The 20,590-nt window shown below is 40.2% G+C and overlaps 1 protein-coding gene across 2 annotated transcripts in view; it reads right to left on the reverse strand.

The window, feature by feature from the left end:
• Nucleotides 1-2,016: 2,016 nt before the first annotated feature.
• Nucleotides 2,017-20,590, reverse strand: part of ITGA8 (integrin subunit alpha 8) — a 169,431-nt gene continuing 150,857 nt past the window's right edge. For both annotated transcript variants that reach the window (XM_090047204.1, XM_090047203.1), the window contains 3 exons: nucleotides 15,495-15,596; nucleotides 6,882-7,004; nucleotides 2,017-4,653 (listed from right to left, as the gene is read on the reverse strand). In XM_090047204.1, coding sequence (XP_089903330.1) covers nucleotides 4,567-4,653; nucleotides 6,882-7,004; nucleotides 15,495-15,596 — 312 coding nt within the window. In that variant the 3' untranslated portion in view covers nucleotides 2,017-4,566. The remainder of the gene's footprint in view (nucleotides 4,654-6,881; nucleotides 7,005-15,494; nucleotides 15,597-20,590) is intronic.

Consider the following 20,590-nt stretch of genomic DNA (forward strand, 5'->3'; position numbering starts at 1 on the left):
GCCACAATCCCATCATCTCAAGATGTGAGATGGGCTAAAAGAGACCTCCCATGTTTCTCTTGAAGAAGAGTTTGGAGAGCGAAAGCCAATGATCCATTCATTTTATTCTGATTTAATTATTGACAAGTATCAAGAAACAAATTAGTCCCACACACTCTAACTATTTCCCATCACCCTGAATTCTGCTGTACTCATCATCTTCAGACTGTTTCTGGAAAAGATATACTAACGAGTAAAATAAAGGTTAGTATAATGCAGTTTAGGACGACAGAGTTGAAATGTACCTTATTAGCAGCTGCTAAGGAGACCAAACTTGGTACATCAGCAAGGTACATGAAAAATGTTGAATGCAAGTACCTGAAAATTAGATTGAAAAGTTATTTCCTGTCTTTTCTTAGAAAGCACATGTCTATCTGTACAGCAAGGCAGCCTGCTAAAGAGTTAATGTCCATCCAATACAATGCAGAGTCAAAACAAGCAACGGTTTTTAGATATTAAATACATTCCTGCTGTGTCACATCATGGCGCCAGCATAAGCTAAATTCAAGACTTTTTATTGTCAAGAGGCACTAGCATTACACTACATTTCAGCATGGATGTTTGCCAACAATCATAAATAAAGAGCTCACTCATAAACAATCCCTAAAGGCTGCATGTCAGGCAGACGGTATTTCATTAAAAGTAAAGTTGGTCACAAAGTATAGGAGTACCTTGCTGGACAGCCAGTTGGGACTCGCCTCTCTTGTGTATGTTTGACTGTTTATAAGTTGTTTGTCAGTTTCCAAATGACTTTTCAGATAACTCATGTCTTGTTGCTTGAAAATCCTTCAGGTTTCCACAAACAAGCCTAAGATGTAGGGAAAAATGTGCTATTTTCAGGAAATGTTTAAAAATGGAAACCTGGAGAGTCTCTTAACGCAGCACTTGGGGAGAACAGGAAATGTTTGTAAAATAATCCTCATAAATGTGACAACAGCCTTTTCTCATTAACAACTAGACAGTTGCTTGAAAATCATATTAGCTGTACAGCCAAGGTTTCAAATAAAAAGATGAAATCTATAAGGTGATATGATGGCAACATATCTACTTGTACCATTCACTGTTAGGTAAATGATTACATTTTCTGATTACTACAAAATGTAGATCACTTGATACTCTTAAAAAGTTAACCATATAATAAACATATTAGACAATCAGCTTTTCTTAAAAAAGGCATCAAGTTAATGTCTCCTAAGTTTATCCTATTGTGGCAGAGGTCATACCAATAAGTAGTTTATAGAAATTTTGTTTTAATAACTCTGGTTTTCACTCTTATGTTCTCAGTACCTACCAGCTCTATATATGCATGCTAGAATGTTACTTACCCAGAGAATAGGCCACATTCACCAATTAATCCCTGGTCTGACTCCATTAAAATGAATGGAGCCAAACCATTTAAGGGATAGAACAAAACGTAATTATACAGTACATATACTTGCATGTTGTCATTGCTTTGTCCATATACTGGATGCTGTTTCCCAAAAGGCTAACACTCTGAAGAGAAAGCTCAACACCAGCACTGACACCCAGAAGTCTCCTTCTCAAACCTGTTTGCAATTTTCAGCTGAATTTATCCACAAATATTGGAACCCAGAATTAAAGTCTTCAACCATCCAATGTTCCAGACATTACCATAGGGGAAGTTTAATCTACAAGGACGCAGAAATATAAAACAAAGCTTTTGCTCAAAGCAACTGTTTGTCAGCTCATGTGCCTCTAATTTGGTTTTCAGTGACATTATGCAGCTGCAGCCAATGGATTCCAGCCAGGCCCAGCAGTGACTGAGGTTCTTTTAGGTTTACATTTAGTATCTGAACATGCTATAGCCCGTCATTAAAATAAAATAAAGTGTAATTGCTCAAAACTGAAGCGTAGAGATTATAACTGAAAAAGACTTATTAGGTCATCTAGTTCCATCCTCCAGCCAATACAGGATTGAAAACATATTGGATACATACTAACACAGCCTTTTTTTTTTCTCTTTCTTTTTATTGTACTTATTAAACAGTATATTCAAAGGTTTAAAAAACAACAACAAATGCCAGTGTAAACATGCTTCAGGTACATAGGTAATATAAAGTATTGCACATACAAAAATCATATAGTCAGTATTTCCTAATGGTAATAAGTTCATCAGAGTAAGAACTGTGCAGATGATGTGAATTTACTCAGCTAGTCAATCTTAATTCTGGAAGTCCTACACACACCAATTCAATATTTACAAAAGATAAACTCTCTTTCTTTCCTTTTCCTCTGTGGATCTTAAATGTCTGGTTGCATTGGTGTGAATCTTGCCAGGGCTGGTTTTGCAATGGTTTTGTGAACTGAGCTCTGAGATTGGTATGTAAAGGATCAGTGCAAACCCAAACAGACAGTCCTCCTGACACTAGTTTTTGTGGTGGGACCAGGAAATAGCCAGGTAGTCTCATCTTGAGAAAACACAAAAGAAATATTCTCCTTTTCCCACCAAGTCTCATGGGCAGGTAGAGCAATGCTCTAGTAATGCTAGAGAACTTGCCAAGTTTTCCACAAAAATGGTGTTAGTCCTTAAAATGGAACTTTAGCACACAGATTTTCTGGCTATTGAGCCAGAGTTTATGAACTGGCTGTGGTAAATGAGCGGGATGTTTGCTGAGTTATTTTCTGGTCCTTCAGCAAGTCATTAGATCGACAGCAGTGGCCTTGCTTAGTGGTTACTTCTGCTTTAACAATAATAGATGTCAAGAAAGCAGCAAGATGGCAATTTAACAAAGCTTAGGAGGCAGCAGGATGGGTTAAAAAGAACCACTGGTTCCAGGTGGACGGCAAATTGGAAGCCCAGTTAGACTGGTGGGAAGGAAAGAAGGCCAGAGAACAAAGTGAGTTAATTTTCTTTTCTTAAGCCCACAAAACACAAGAAATTTCAAAGTTGCTGCCATCACAAGAGGTCCTTAGCAGATAATTGACACAGATCTACAGCTGTGTGACTCAAAATTAAACTAGGGCCATTCACCGATATCAAAGTAGGAGCTACTGGTGAACTAAACTGGATTCATCCATTCTTTTGTATCTTAAAATCAGAAAATAAACAAATCAATACTGTTACTGCATTTATCACAAAATATCTTTCCTTTTGTGGATCATCTCAAATTTGGATCATCTGCTCCTACTTATATACATCCAAATATTTCCTTGTTATAAAAAAGAATTGTAAGTTACTTTATCCAAAAACGTGATTTTGCCAAAATCTCTTAAACTCATTAACAATGTTTTTGAGGCTGTATTTTAAAAAAATAAAACAAAAAATGAGGCATTTCTTTAAGTAAATGAAGTGTTACCATCTATGGTACAACAGTCACAAATCCAACATGATACGCAGTAGAATTTTTAAGAGGATGTTTTAACAAAATAAGCACTCTGAAACAGAAGGGAAAGTTCAGTTTTGACAGAAAAGTAGACTAAATTCCTACAAACATCAACTGCTTTTGCATCAAATTATGCCAAAAAATGGATTTGGTTAACTGAATTTAGTACTGCCACCTAACGGTTTAAGAAGGTACAAGTGAGCTTTAAAATATTCTTTTATCATACACCCTGGACATGTCTACACAAGATGCTACCATGCAGTGGTTATTGTGCATTCATTTAGCACTTGTATAACCAAGTACTAAATAAATGTGCAGTAACCGGAGTTATTGCTCACTAGTGCAGGAGCATTCCTTTATTGACACTACTGCACAGTAGCCTAATAATACTGTGCGGTAGTGTATTAGCACTGCATTATTCAGCTACTGTGCAGTTGGTGTCTTGTGTAGACACCCCCTTCTCATAAAATTATGTATAAATTCCTCTGTTCTCCAAAATATCTTGCAACCAAGGGAAGTGTACTGAATTTATAGAAAGGGTTCTTTTTTATATTTACATGGCAAGATGATTGCCATGTTATGTTTTAGTTCTTGAAAAAAATCTGAATCTATGGTTAGATCAGATACTTATCCTAGAAAGGTGGAAAAAATAAATAATTGTGCCTCATTTATAAAGTACTTTAAAGACTATCTTCATTTTTCAGAAGTACTTTCACAGTACCAATATATTGCTTGTCTCCCTGAGCCATAATTTCATAAGAGTTCTTATCTTTAGGGAGGTCAAAAGTATTCTGCATGATACAGCAGTGTTTGAAAGTTTTGTCCTGGTCCATCTTTTAGAAGATACAACAATGCAAACATTTCAGTTTTGCAGATTTGGAGTTATTCTGAAAGTGTTTTAACCTACCACGGGTCCTCAAAAGTATCTTCTGAAATCTAGAATGAAGTATGGTATGAAAACTCTGCAGTGTGGTTGATTAGGTCTTCAAGGCAGCGATAAAGCTGCTTTTTGCCATGGATGGTCATCACATGGTGAATGTTCATAACGTTGCATAGCTCAGATTACAAGTTCATGTCACTTGCAAGTTCAAAGGAAGACTGTGGTAGAAGAAATCCTTTGTTTAATCTTTAGCACATTTCTACTTGTGAGCAGGGCTCCAAACTGAACCTTCACTTTCTTCTCTCATGCATCAGTAGTCTTGTCATTTGTCAGTTGTTCCCTGTCAGCCATGTCATCTTGAGGAGGCCTAGATCTGTCAAAGAAACCACACTAACGAAAACAAAAACACACATCAACAGAAGGTAACCACATGAATCTCTCTCAATTTCCAATATTCACCTTGCTAAATCTTAATTTAGGGCCTAGATTACAATCCTAGCTCTTGCAAGATGTGATACACTTGAGTAAGGGTAGCAAAGCAAGTTTACAAGTTCTTTGGGGAAGGAACCCTGCCTCTTCTCTGTTTGTAATTATAGACTTAAAACCACTGTATGTTAGGAATTTGAGGAGACTTCAGGAGTGCTCTGTCTCATACTGACTCTTATTAAGGGATTGGTCTTACAAGTTACAAGGCTCTGAGGACCCTCAGCACTCTAAGTCAGAGGGAGTTCAGGGAGATCAGCACCATGCAGGATTGCCTTAAATGTCTCAACATTTCTTTCTCTATAATTAGATACAAAAATTTCAAGTTTGATTGTATACAAAAGGCATCAACAGAACTAAAATAGCTAAGAAAATGTTCTAAGCATTTTTTAAATAATAATTAGCAACATTAGGTCACAAAAAACTTCTGATTAAAATAACTACAAGAACCCCCATAAAAAGAAAAAAATTGACAACCCTATATTTTTTTTCCATCGTATATATGGAGTTTTCTTCCTTTCCCTTCCCATTAAATGTACTTTGTAAAGACACAGTAATGAGAAAGGAAACATAAAAAGTGAATTAAAAAAAAAATCAAATATGCAGATCTATTCTTTCAGAAAGAACAGCACTTACGATGCTGCTGTTATTGGCATAAGAAACAAAATGTTTTCATCCCTTGGATAGGGACCTCTTTGCCCTACTTTTCTGACAAGCACCTTCTATACTTTCAGTGGAGTTGTGCTTGATTTCATTGGGGACGGTCAAGGTTTCAACTGTTTGGGTGCTATATAGCTAATACAGCATCCTCTATGGACAACAGTAGCTTGCAAACTTTAACTGTTACATTGCAATGACACCATCTTCAGAGGGGGCTGGTATACTATATTAGACTGACTGGATTATAGATTTTTTAGTGTCATTCTTTATGAAAGCTAAATATAGGTGTAAAAACACCATGGACCGAATCCCCAAGTTTAATGCAAACCTACATGGACAGAAGTTTCTGAGACGGACAGCATTTTGGCTGACTTGAATTTTGACATCAACAGTGATTCTTCTGTGCTTCTATTTACCCAGTAATGGTTAAAGCCCAAAACAAGTGTTGTTTAGGGGCTATTCAAATCAGTGATATTAAGAGACAAAGAAATGATTAGTTGTACTAAGCTAGGTAGCACTTTATAACCCAGTTTAAAGAACATTTGGGACATGTCTATTCTGCTTCTCTATAAGTCTGGAACTCACCACTGAGAAACAAACCCTGTCTACTTGTTCCACTGTGGACATGCCAAAGCCCAGCAATTAGGCAGCACAGGTGGTTTAAAGCCCCTGAACATGCACCCAGTGCTGCTCTTAAACTATTCTGGGAGCACCTGACAGCAGCACCAGGGGTGCGCTCAGGATCACCAGGTGTACTTAATTGTTAGGCTTTAGTATGTATAGAGAAGGAAAAATGGCCAGAACTTGTTTTTTAGTAGTGGGCCCAGGCTCAACAGGGAGACAGGACAGATGTAGCCTAAGAGACAATCCTTTTTCTGAACACTAAATGTTAATGAAGTGATGTCAGGTTCTGGAGTTCTAGGGGTGTTTCTAGAAATTTCAAATGGGAAAGACTGTCTTTAAAAATTGTGAAAGAAAAAAAAAAGTCTTTACTCATGGCTGCAAATTTTGTAAGGAAAGAAAAACCCCAGGACACAACCTCCTGATACTAAAGGAAATCAGATTTCTTTTAAAAGAAAATATCTCCCTAAAATTAGAAGGGTCAACAATTCCTTAAGGGTTAAAGGAAAACATACTGGAGGCATTTCTTTCTACTATGCATTATGAATCTAAACATCCTGAAAAGAAGATCATAGGTCTTGGGAACAGATCAAACCATGTATGCCCATTTATAACCAGAATTTAATAATAAAAGAAGACTTTGAAAACAAGTTCCTTTCATAAAGGTCAGTGACATAAGCATGTCAGATATGCCAAAACAAAGAAGACACATGTCTACCCTGGCCTCTGCTCCAAAATGTTAAAAATTACACATTCCATTTTCTTTTTCTTTATTTTTGTTAGTTTAAATCTTGCTAGCATCCCTTCCAATTTCATTAAGCTAATAATAGAAATGACAACAACTACATATTTACCTTCCACAAAGCTAAGGTCAACATAGCCAGAACCAGCAATCCAAGGAGTATTGCTAATATTATAACCCACAAAGGGATTATAAAGGAGACATTTGGAGTGGCCCAAATGACTGAAGTTTTAATCTGAAATGAAAAGATATAACATGTAAGATTTTGTAATAAATGGATCCTGAAATAGGGATACAGTGGTTATAAATATTTACTTATAAAAGTTACATTAATTTCCTGACTAGAAACATAGATTTCCCACAGTTACCGTATGTTGACTGACTTGCTGCAATTTCTTTTCAATTTGTTTAAAATAATCCCTAAAAATGAGATTTTTACATATACAGTAATACTTCTTCTACCAGGCATAATACAAAACATTTGTATTTTATGGATATTGGATGGCTTTTGTGAACACTTCTATTGTTAATATGTTAAAACCATACAAGAAGTCAAATTTGCCTCTCATGTTGCATGTAGAATTGAACAACTGTGCAAGTGTGGATTTTAGGCCAAATTCTCAATTGGAACTAAAATGTGTACCATGCAAATTACATGTTTTAATATAAAAATATGCTGAGTGATCAATACAATTTTTATTATATCATTTGTGTTTCCGCTAAGCAGCCCAAGAACTGGTGTCCATATATCCTTGGGTTACAAATTACAGTGCCCCAAAACAACATTCTTTTTGAGCTGTCACATTATGATCTTATTCTTAAAAGCAGCTTTGTATACTTGGAGAATGACAGTAAGTTACTACTCTGTAAGCGTGTCTGCACACAATGCTTTACTGTGCAGTAGCATAGTTTACTGCACGGTATTAAGTAGGGGTGTGCAATGCGAGCAGTATTTGATTTGGATTCAGGTTTAGCCTGATTTGGGATACAGTGATTCGATTAGTTGATTTGGAACACTGTCCCGATTCGATCTGGCCAAATCCGAATCTGAAGATTCAATGCTGATTCAGAGAATCAGCGATTCAGCCACAAACACAGCTTTAAATGTTTTTTCTATATACCTCATGGCTCGTGAATGTTGAGATGGTGAAGCATCCCCAAGGAGCATGGAGGGGTTCTGCGTGCTCGGTGGTGGACCCAGAAATGGATCGGAAGTACTTCCAGTCCACTTTTGGGGCCCTCCCATGCTCCCCTGGCTCTGTGATTGGCCTTGGGGGACCCTGGGTGCCCCTCCAAACCCAGGAGGCACCAGTTGCTGAGCCGGGGGACTTGCTTCTGGTCCACTTCAGGGTCCATCGTTGAGCATGCTGGGGACCTCCCCACACTCCTTTGAGACACTCCATCCACCCCAGCATCTTAGCATTCACGAGCCACCTGGTACCATGAGGTTTGTAGAAAAAACATTTAAAGCGGTGTCTGTGTCCGAATCATTGAATCTCTCTTAATCTCTCCAAATTGATTCAGAGGGTTCCGATTTGATTTGGAGAGATTAAAGGGTTTCCTGATTTGATTTGGCTTTGGAGATTCGTCTGCCAAATCAGGCCGAATCTTCGCCGAATCAAATCAGCGACCAAAGCTTTGCACAGCTCAGGTAGTAAGCATACACGTCTACATGAGCACACTTTTATTGTGCAGCAAATTATGCTACTCACAAGTAAATTTACTACTTGCAAATGCAAGTAGCAAATCTACTTGCGAGTAGTAACTGTGCAGTAATGCACATATAGATGCCAACTGGGACCAAATTTGCTCTCAGTCAGGCTTGCCACTGGGGGGTCAGCCTGAAGGTAGCCCCAGGGCTCTGGGGCTGGGAACCTCTTCTGCCCCAGGGCTGGGCTGGCTCTATGGCTGCCCCAGCCTCAGGCACTTAAAAGCCTGCAGGCAGTTTGACTCCTGGGACAAATGCAGGTAGCCTGAGGCCACTTCAGGCCCCTGTGTCCACCCCTGGGCAGGCTGCAGGCCAGCTGTACCAGCCTGCCTGCATCCTGGTGTGGCTGCCTGGGACTGCAGTGCTGCATGGCTGCCAGACCCATGACATCCAGGTCTGCAGGCTGCTCCAGGCTCCTGCCAGGCCTGTCAACACCTAGGCCCAGTTGCAGACAGCTCCTGGCTTTTCATAGATTGATAGATTTTCTTAGGATTGATTGGATGGATTTATATCAGGCAGCCCCCAAAACAAGTTGATTATTTGGTTTCTGAAGCCATCCTGTACTTTTAATGCTAGAGGTAATGCTAGGAAATCTGTCTGTTCTTGCTGAGTCTTCTGGTTACTCCTAGACCACTTACCCCATTCTTGGTTCCAGCCTAGTGCTACAGCCCTTCAGAGTTTTCCAATATTTTCTGCATACCCTTTCTAGGTTCTTGTCTTGCCAGCTTAACATCTTGTTTCTTCTAGTTTTATCATGCTGTCTCCTCCATTCCACTTTCTTGTAATCTCTGTCAACCCCTCTCATTACCAGAGAAGTCACTCATCAGGATCTAGGTCAGTGGTTGCTTGTTTGTTTTAATGCAGGGCCAATTTAGTGACTGATTATTGTCTCTTAAGTCTTAGAATTAATCAATCTAGTCACTCAGCTTTTAAGATGAGGGGAAGTGCAAAATTCATTTCACTCTTGTCTCTGTACTACTTTACCTTTTCAGTAATTCCAACATCTTCACTAACCATTACCCCATCCTGACCCAAGTCTCAGTAATGGTTTCTCAGGAATTTGCAGACTTCCAGCTATCATCATGTCTTTCTGTATGAGCTAACTCCATTATCTCACTGTTTCCTGGTCTGAGGCAGTACTTTCAATAGGTCCTACCTTTTGTGAGGCTCACACCTACATTTCTAAAATGCCCCTCACTGTGGAATCTGGGCTCTGGTACATAGTTCAGACCCAAAGTAAATATGTTTCTATGTTGAAGAGAGGAACAAAGTATATGTTTAGGATAATAATCCTGCCCCTCTCAAAGCTAAAACACCAGTCTCTCTGAGAAACTCTCTAATTCTTATGCTATTTAATACTCTAAGATTGGTATTGTCTGATGGGTTAAATGCAATGTTATTAATTTAGTAAGACACATTCAACTAACATGTTTTCCCACTGCAGCTGGGCATACTTCTAGAAGCAGGCATACTCAAATAGAAGTGGTGCAAATTTGAGCAGGGGCTTTTTGCTTCAGCTTCAGCGCATGTGCCCGAACATGCACTTTGGTGTGGTACAAGTTGTGCCACTTGGGGCAAAATAACCCTGCCTGGCTCCTCCCAGATTTGTAGCCAGGGGGAGCTAAAGCCAAGGGCCAGCATCTGTGCCAGCCCCAGCAGTATAAAAAGCTGCCCTGTCCCGGTTTCATTAGTACAAAAAGCTGCCCTGGCAAGTAGCTTAGGGCTACTAGCTGTCAGGAGCTTCTGGGGCCTGGCCAATTGGTATATGAGGACACTACCTCTTGTGCCAGCTGGACTGATGAATCAGCCCTGAGAGTTTCCACATCCTCTACCTGCTGCAACAGTCTGGCAGTGGGGGCTGCTGCCTGGCTGTGACCTGCTGCCACCTGTGACAGCATGTGGCCCCAAGGCTGTGTGCCTGCAAGACCCGGATGGGGACTGCAGAGCCAGTAGAGGCACCTGCCCCTCTGGGCAAGCTGCCAGTGGGCTGTGGCTGCTGAGTTGGCCTTTGTGCAGCAGTACTGCCATGTGTACCTCTGCCCGGTTATCTGGGCAGCTATTGCCTGGAAGACATTCCCAGTGGGGTGGCTTGCTTTGAACTGTCAAAGCATGTCCTCCTGGTCCCAATTGGCCAGGAGGTCAGCCTCCTCCAGGTGGGTCCCAGGTGCCAGCTCTGAGCAGGCTCCTCTGCCTGGGTACTGCCACTTGCCTCACTAGCAGGAATTCTGGTGATCTCTATTTGAAAACTAAAATATCCTGGATAAAAAAATCTCAAAGTCACTCTGTAAAATACCCTGAAATCCATAGCCAGCGTGTGGTCTGCTAGCTAATGCTGAGAAGTGTCCATGCAAGACACAGGGGCGGGGGGAATAATCCCTGCTTAGTAGGGAGAAGCCAGGCAGATGCTTTGTGCCTGCAAGTCTGTGCTGAGCAGATGGGAGGGGCCAGCTCTGCTGTGGAGCAGAGAGCCCCGCCCAGCCCAGAGAACATGCCAGGATGCTGGGGGTGTCTGGTTTATCTTAAACTACCACGGGGCCTGGGAGAGACATTGCACAAACTGGTTTGAGGCAAATCAGTTAAGTCTGATTCAAACAGGTTAATCTCAAACCAGTTTCAGCCATTTTCAAACTGGTTTATGTGCACTGAACATCTGTTCTGTTACAGGTTTAAACCAGTTTCTGATGACTTAAACTGATTTATGTGTAATGTCTGTCCCTAGCCATTTATGAGCAATGACTTATAACTTTCTCTGTTGTCATGGAGGGACTCACTTGGGGTAAACAACAGTAGGGACCTTGTGGTTTTCTAACATTCATATTGGTGGGGGGGCTGCCAAAGCTAAGGGTGGATCTGAGGAGTGCTGAGTGAGGGTGAAGATTTCCTGTGAGTATGGTTAGTGAGGGACTAACAATGACGGAGGCTAGTTAGTGAGAGGGCAGCTTACAAGACAGCATGGGTGGAGCCTTTATGCTTTCTTTAGAGAATATTAGAGATATGATCAAAGCTGAATTTATAACGGAAACTGCTTTTCAAGTGGAACTTTGGACTTGTTACTGTGACCCCATGAGAGAGTTATGCAACATCAAAATCTGGTTAGGAAATCATCTATCCCAAGGGCTTTTCACCTTAAAAAATGCTTGCCCACAATTAAACAAACTAACTAAACATAAAGAAACATTAACAATGTGGGCTAAGGTCCTGAGATGCATTTTAAAAACCCAGATTTATCCACAACTTTCTAATTTATCTGATGCTTTAAGTAGTAGCAGCTTCATATTCACAGTAAATCAGTTACCCTAGTAATGTTATTGCTACTACCATATATTATGGATGTTTAATCTGCCCTTCATCTAATCTTTAATCATGCTGTTTAAAGAGGCTGAAAGATCATAAATAACTCTCTAATACTCCTACATGTTACTATCAAACATTTACAGCATAATGTTCTTGTATGTTTTGAAAAAATGCCCAAAGCAATATGTAAAACCTCCCTTGAGCTTGTACCCATAATTAATATTGACATTTGTGTTTACATATTACAATTGCCTTGTATAAACTTTTTTTATAAGGAGAACAAGCATGTTTAAAATAAATATATCCAATCATTCATACTATAATAACAGCATTTAAAGTAAAAGAGTAACATGCTTATGCAAATGAGTATATGCATATGTGTTAAAACCAACCTTTTTCCCCTCCAGTAAACTAAAACAAACTATGCCAAAGACATGTATACTGGGATCCTCTTACATATTTAAGATAAGATAATTTAAGCCAACCAAAATTAGTAAAAAGATTCCTAACTGAGTTTAAAAAAAATTGGATCAAGTGCACTTATAGGATGCTGCTGCTGTGTGAGAGAAAATTGATTAACTTGCTCATCAGTGTTTTTTATTTATTTAGTTATATTGTGATAGCTTTACATTTATTTCCTTGTCATATCCTTTCCAACATCTGTCCTCTTTTCCATTTATGCTTAAGATAAACAATTTGTCCCATGACAACATATATCAAGGCCCCAGGCCAGTAAAGAAGGAAGTGAAGGAAAGGCAAGGATTTATGTGAGTGATATCTTTTATTGGACTAATTGCATGGTTAGGGTGGACTTCAACAAGCTTTTGAATTAAATGAATTTTTTTAGGTCTTCAAAATACCTTAAGACCTACTCTATATTGGACATCTTCAGAAGATCTAAGAAAGAATGAATCTCACGTGAAAGTTTGTCAAAGTCTATCTCAGCTATGCTGTTGGGTGAATAAAAGATACCACCCACAGAAATCTTCATCTCTCACATATTTCCTGGACCACTGCACCCACATCACTTCAACACTACCAAAAAATGTAAGTACACGTTTCATCTATAGACATATGAATACTCCCACTGAACTTACAGGATTATTCACATTTTTTACAAATGAGCATCTATATGAATCTAAAAGATAGTGATTGATGCATACAAGACATAGCAAAGTTGTGTTAGGTATTTTATTGGTATATCCTATATATATAATACACACACACACCACACACACACACATATATAGAGAGAGAGAGAGAAAGAGAGAGATTGATCAATATATATAGATCTATATATATATCTTCCACTAAACTGCCAGGTGCTGGCATTTGTGTATTAAAATTAGTTTTCAACATGATGATAAAATATTTGAAATATTTAACCCTTCATACCATCTCATAAAGAATTATAAGCTTTCAGCTAAATCTTTGGATTGATACATTCAAACCACCACTGATTTCTTTTAGAGGAGCAGAAATATAAAGCATCATGCAACTTCAAGGAAATTCTTTCTTTTTGCAGATGAAACATCAAAAGATCTTGTGCCTATATCACATCAAGCTGTAGAACTGGTAAATATCTGCTGTCATGAGTAAGTATGAAAAAACATAAAAGAACTATCTTTTTCAAAAATATTTAACAGTTGTCATGACAGGAATTGTGCAGTAAATCATCTGTACGCAATAACAAGTATGGAGCAACAGAATAAAAACATTTATCAGATTCTTTGGGAGATCATCTGCGAGTTGTTGAGAATAGCAGGCTATCACCTGTAGCAAAGTTCTCCAGTCCAGATGAAGGCAGCACTATCAACATTGTTCTACGGAACACATGTTTCTGTTAGGGAACACATGCTTCAAGAAAACCTAAAGAGCCTGTATCCATCTTTCAGTTGGAAGCCTTTGATCCTTTATGGATGAACACTCTATATTAAGCATCAAAACTCACTGGGTGAAATTCTGGCCCTATTGATGTTTATGGTAGCAGATTTGCCATTGACTTCAATGGGACCAGGATTACACCCTCTACATTTCCCAGCTAAATGCAGGTACTTGCGTAAAAAAATGAGTGGTCTAGATGAAGAAAAGCTTTAGAAGCTTAAATCTGCTAAAACAGAGGTGTCAAAATCCCTTGGTCTCCTAGCCTGGATCCAGACAGCATGGTTCCTCATGGGCCAGATCTAGACCCACTTCCTGCAGTGGGATGAGTAATGGTGGCAGCATGCATTGTCACTGGTTCATGAGCCACTGTCTTGGGTCAGGGAACCACAGGAATGAATGCATATGTTGCTCATTCTTCCACCACTGACAGATCCCCATCAGGACTGTCTGCATGCCATATCTTTGACACCATTTTCTAAGATATTTTATACTTGTTTAACTCCAAAAAAATCACATTAATGTCATGGTGTTATAGGTGAGAAAATAACTCCTCCTTTAATAATACTTTTTTATATATTGGGGTTAGATAAATTTGCCTCAAGATTTAATTTAAAAAGATTTGCATTGACTGTAACTTTTTTTTTCAAAGGACTGACCATGATAACCCTCCATTTATGTGTAGAATTAAGGTTCAAGTTTAGGTGAGATGAGTTATTCTGGTTTTCCTGTTTACATCCACATGCTATTTGCCTCAGCTAAAACTGACAAAATAGAGCATTTAAAAGTGAGTGCAATGTAAAATTAAATGACTATGAACAGATTCCTCTAGATTACTCTCCCATCACAGCAGTGATAAAAAATTAGACTAAACTCAAACCCCCAAAACTCCATCCCCTAGTAGTCCAGGGCCCACACAGATTTTCTTCTCTACAGGTAGGGGCATTCTTTAATATCTACCTACCCAATACGTAGGGTAATTAGATAACATGTACCTGGAAACCTAAGGCTGTGTAAAGGTTTTTTCTGAAAGCCCAGATGTAAGGGTAATCCCATAGCAGGCAAGGACTGAGCTGCTACAGTTCAGGGGTTGGCAATCTTTTTCAAATGTTGGCCACAGCTTGCAACCCAGCCAGTCCAGTGGGCCTCCAGTTCCCTCTGGCTGCTTCAGTGACAGTGACAGCGACGGCAAACTGCAGTGAGGAAGAGCAGCCCCTGAATGGCCTGTAGCAGCTGGCTGGAGAGGTTAGAGGTGACTGGCATAGCAAAAGGCAAAACAGATTTAAAAGATGGGGAATTGGTTTGCCATTAGTAAAATGAGAATCAGGGCAGATCTTCTTGGGTTGGATCTGGCCCCGGGGGGCCACAGGTTGTCAATCTCTGCTATAGGTGGTGCCTAAAACTTTCTTCCTGTGAGGTAAACTGAGTGTATCCTGCTAACTGAGAAGAACCACTGCATTTAAAAACAATGTATGCAACAATATATGTAACACTAATGTTTCCTTTCAGATTATCTACCTTCAAGCAATGGCTTATCACAACAGACCTGCCAAATGTTACCATTTTTTCCTAGATGAAAAAAATCTATCAATTATAAGAAAAGCAACCTGAAGTGCAGTAACTTCATAACTGAGAAATTATTTTAAAGCAGAATTCACTAGTATATATCAATATTATGTAGAAGAGTAATAAGGAATTTATCTTTAAATAGTGTCCACAGAACTCTTATCAGAAGCTGAGGAGATATTGATCCTGATTGTGCATCTCTGTAACAAAATCTTCTGAGATCAGAGTAATTAAAGTAATGGACAGATTTAAAATACTGTTTTCTGTGACACTTACTGCTATGCTTCCCTCTGGAAATTTTGCTGGCTGGACTTTATACGGCATCTTCTTAACTCCAAAGGACACATTAGAAGAAAGGGTATAGTGGTCATTTTTTCTCTGAAAATACATTTAAAAAAGTGTTAAGGAAAACAGTTACATTTAAAGGGTTAATAAAGAGTACAGCCCTAGTCACCCCCACTTTACTGTACTATTGCGCCAAGTGCAAGAAGGCAGTCAAAGGGTAATATGTCCCCCAGAAAAAAATGTCTTCCTTATCTCATTAGAGGTTGCCTTGAGCCCTGAAGCTTAATAGCTTTTCTCTTACAAACATGGACAACTAGTGCCTCCCAAGTCTGAGGGGAGCACCAGATCACCGATTTTTTTGGGGGTGGGGGGTGGGGAAGATCCCCCAGTGGCTCATTGCCGAGCCGGGAAACACCAGCAGCAAAACTGGCAAAACAGGAAGTGCATTTCTGCCCGCACTTCCGGTTTCATGGTTGGCACTTCCAGGGAATGCACAGCCAATCTCATGGGGTGCATGTGCATCCATGTGCACCCCCTATGCATTACTAATGCTTATAAATCTATATATATATCTCACTTCCTGTGATAAAAGAAAGAAAATTAAGGAATAGCATAGAGCTTACTAGAGGTCTTGTATTCTCATAACAGAAGAAAATTCAATGAGGTGGAAGAAACCAAATTCACAATGATGTTATGAATGTTGAGCTCATTGTTGAGCAAGAGCTTAATAATATTAGAAATATATATATGTATACACACACACATATATGTCCATGACTCTGTGTGTGTGTGTGTGTGTGTGTGTATTTCTAATATTACTAAGCTCTTGATGAACAATGAATTCAACATTCATAACAACATTTCAAATTTGGTTTCTTCCCACTTCATTCCCACTAGCGTCATGACCGAAAGAGACTTAGGGGTCATGATTGATCACAAGATGAATATGAGCCACCAATGGGATGCTGCAGCCAGCAAAGCAAATAAAATCCTGGCTTACATCTACCTATGCATCTCAAGCAAGACCCAAGATGTCATCCTCTGGCTTTACTTGGCCTTGGTGAGGCCACAGCTGCAATACTGCATTCAATTCTGGGCTCCACACTTTAAAAACGATGTGGAGAAGCTTGAGAGAGTCTAGAGAAGAGCCACACACATAATCAGAGGGCAAGAGAACAGGCCTTATGAGGAGAGGCTGAGAGGCATGGGACTCTTCAGCCTGGAGAGGTGTAGGCTCATGGGGAATTGGTGGCAGCGTATAAGTACATACGTGGGGTACACCAGGAACTGGGAGAACATCTGTTCACCAGGGCACCTCAAGGGAAGATAAGGTCAAACAGTCACAAACTGCTGGAAGACCATTTTAGACTAGACAAAAGAAAAAAGTCTTTACCATCCAAGTCTCTGCTCTGGTCTGGAATAGAACCCCCCCCAGAAATGGTGCAAACACCTACTCTGGACACGTTCCAGAAGCATTTGGATGATTATCTTGCTGGGGTCATCTGACCTCAGCTGACTTCCTGCCCTTTGGGCGGGGGCAGGATGGACCCAATTATCTTGTAAGGTTCCTTCCAGCCCTAATGTCTATGACATCTATTAAATTTTCTTTTGTTATGAGAATAGAAGACCCCAGTAAGCTCTGTCTATACTATTCCTTAATTTGTTTTCTTTCACCACAGGAAGTATGGCCAAGTGAGCAGAGCACTCTCCTGGGATCCAGGGGAACTAAGTTCTGTTTTCCACTCTGCAACTGACTGATTAGCTGAAATTGGGCAGGCCATATCACTCCTTTCTCTGCCTTAGTTTTCCTGTCTCTAATATGGGGAAATGCTACTGATTTTCTTCATACATATTTTGTGCTCTACTGATGAAAAGTGAGACAAGAGCTAGGCATTACGATTATCATTACGCCTCATCTTATTAGCCTCTACTCTCAGGAAGATAATCTCTCTTCATAAGAGAAGTTTTTCATATCCCCAAGATACCTGACACCCAACTCCTTTTAATTCTGTCATAGCACTTTGAGAAGAAACAACCAGAATTAACAGAGGTTTACTGCTGAGCATGTAACAAGAGGGGGGCCTCATAACAAAAGCAACCCAACAATTTGGCACCAGTTCCTTGCAAACTGCACTGAGTGGCCAAGGAATGATTTGGCATGGAGTCTGAATTATGATAGTGACATGAGCCAAGTATAATCGTTCCCTTACCCATAGGCAAAGCTCACGTTCTTTCAAAAAATTCCTAAAACACTCTATGAACTTCCCCTAATCTCCAGGACTACTAATGCAAAATGAGAGAAAGCCATTTCTATTCTTCTCGATTCATATTTTCATTTACTAAAACATTTGAAATAGTTTTTGAAGATAGGGAATATTGTGTTTCTAAGTGATCTCACTTTATATCTCATGTTTATACATACTGGAGCATTGCATTTCATTTTCTTAATCAATTAAAATCATGTTCAATAGTCTTGAAAGCTCACTGTTCCCTCTGTATCTAACTCCCAGATATTCTTTCTGTTTCTATCCTTCCCTACCACAATCTGGGTTCTGCTTCAATCACAAGACTCAGCTTTTATCGGCTAGCTTTTGTCCTTTCTTTTATATACGCTGATCATTAAACTTTATATAGGAAACTCTAGCATCAACTTTCTTGGTCCTTTTATTTCATATGTTTCCCCTTTCAGCTTCTTCCCAAGGCCTGGCTTGAGGTGGCTCAATGACCTTTTAAATTTATTTTAATCTCACTAAGAGGGATTTATGCATACATCTGTTCAGTCACTAAACCTGAATCTCTGCTTCAGAATGGAGACACTCAAAACTCTGTACATTTGCCAGCACACTGAAAGTCTTCCCATCTCCTTTTTAAACAGAGACTTTTCTCTTTGAGTACATTAGAGAACTTTTTGGTGACATGAAGCCACTGCACTTATTGCCTTATGGAATTAATTTGGCTGTGCCATAACTTAGCTCTTTTAAAATATTGCTGGCAATGGAATGTTTAATATTGCAACACATTCAATCTCTCTAGGCCCTTTTTAGAAACGAGCAACAGTGAGAAAACTGCTTCAAGTGACCACCAAGGGAGAGACAGACAAATCAGCTCCTGAACATAGGTGATCTTCTACTAGGTGAACACCTGATTTCAACTCAATTGTTTTTAGATAAATAATAGTGTGGGACAGGAAGCTGCTTGATAGGGATGGTTACTTACATATACTTTATAGTATTTACATTCTGTAAAATGGAGTGGTCAGAGCAGGCATTGTATCCTTAATCTCAGTCACAGGCTTCCCTCCCCCCCCGCCTTTAGGACTTCTTGCATTCTTATTTCACTGCATGATAATTCTCACAGGAAGTCCTATAAATACTCTGGTATTTCTCACACATTCTGCTATGATTTTAGCTATTTTCTCTCTCAAATAAACAAAGAGAATTTGTGTTAGGCCAAGTCATGGCACATCCCAATGTGTTCCAAATTCATGTTAAGAAATGCAGAACTCCTTATGCCTGAAAAAATGCCTTATGAATGCCAGGGTTTTCAGTGACATAGGCTATGGTCTATGATTTACAAAAAAGTGTTGTAGTGAAGTGGACAAGATGAATTGCTTTATCAAATTAACAGATGTAAGAAAAGAAGACCCACAATCTGATTGGCTAATGTACAGTGCAGGACATTAGTTCTCTTGAAATGCCCTATACAGAAAATGCATCATCTATAAAAAATAAATCCTTTGCCTACAGTGTATGGTTTATTTCATGTTCAGCTTATATTAGCAAAAGCAACCACAGAGTAGGACACTTCCTGGGGATTAATGTCTGCCTGGGGTTAATAACCTGAGGATGTGCCTAGGATCATCAAATCCTCCCAACCAGTCATTAAGCTTCAGGAAACACTCTGCACCTCAAATAAGAATGTAAAAGACTACAAGAGTCTTCTATGTCATTGTGGAAAAGTTGTTTGTGAAAAAAGGTACCAATAGAACATATGTGGTCATCCTCCACTGAAGACTGGAGCCTTCTCATTGCTCAAACACCTCACAGGTATTGGCAGCTATCTTGCACTTAACCTTGTATACAATTCCTGTGTAGATACTTATTTTTCCCCACCACAGAATCATTTTATGTTACTCCTGCTTAAATATCCTATGTTTACTGAAAACAGAAAAGCCTGAGGTTTGAAACTCATGCTAACGGGGTTTGATTATAATTCTAAGAACATGGGGAGGCGGAGGACATGCCCTGCTTGAGTGGAGGTGCCTAAAAGTAGGCCTGTGCAAATAGGAAAATATTCAATTTGGATTTGGCTGATTCAGAGGACAGTGATTCAATTTGAAGATTTGGATCACTGTCCTGAATCCAGTTGGCTGAATCAACTTCAAAAGATTCAGTGCTGATTTGGAGAGATTTGTAGATTCAGATCGGCTGGGGAGAGGCAGGCACAGTCAGGCAGCTGCAGATTCTCCTGCGGCTCCTCCAGCTGTGCCTTCCTCGCTCCAGGTTGGGGAGAAGCCCCCATGACTGCCCTGCCTGGCCCCATCTGCCACCTGACCCCAACTTAATCCTGGCACTTTATTAAAAAAAAAGCCCCCTACACCAGCTGCAGCAGCAGCAATTGGGTCTCTGAGTGCTTGTGGCAGAGCCTCCCTGCCATTCAGCATGGGGCAGTGGGGGGCAGATGGCATTGCCCCCCCTGCTTGGCACCCATGTGGCAGTTGCCCCATGGCGTGGGTGCAGTGTGGTTTGGCAGGCCACTGCGAGCCACCTGGAGGCTGGGGCTGAGCGCTGCCAGGCTCCGGGTGACTGCTGGAGCAGCCCCAGGTCCCAGACAGCACACGGCACCATGCCGAGCTGCATTGTACCTGTGCAACGTGACAGCTGCTGCACGGGTGTCAGGTGGGCAGGGGGGTGATCCCCGCTGCCCCCCACTGCCCTGCACTGCATGTACGGGCTCTGCCGTAAGCACCCAGAGGCCCTCAATCACCGCTCCTGCAGCTGGTGACTGTGAAGCTTTTAAAAAAGCCCTGCAATTATCAGCTGCAGCAGTGGTGACTAGGGCCTCTGGATGCTTGTGGCAGAGTGGGG

This window comes from Crocodylus siamensis, chromosome 5 (genome assembly GCF_052110815.1).
Source record: "Crocodylus siamensis isolate JL-2025a chromosome 5, ASM5211081v1, whole genome shotgun sequence".
Lineage (NCBI taxonomy): Eukaryota > Metazoa > Chordata > Crocodylia > Crocodylidae > Crocodylus > Crocodylus siamensis.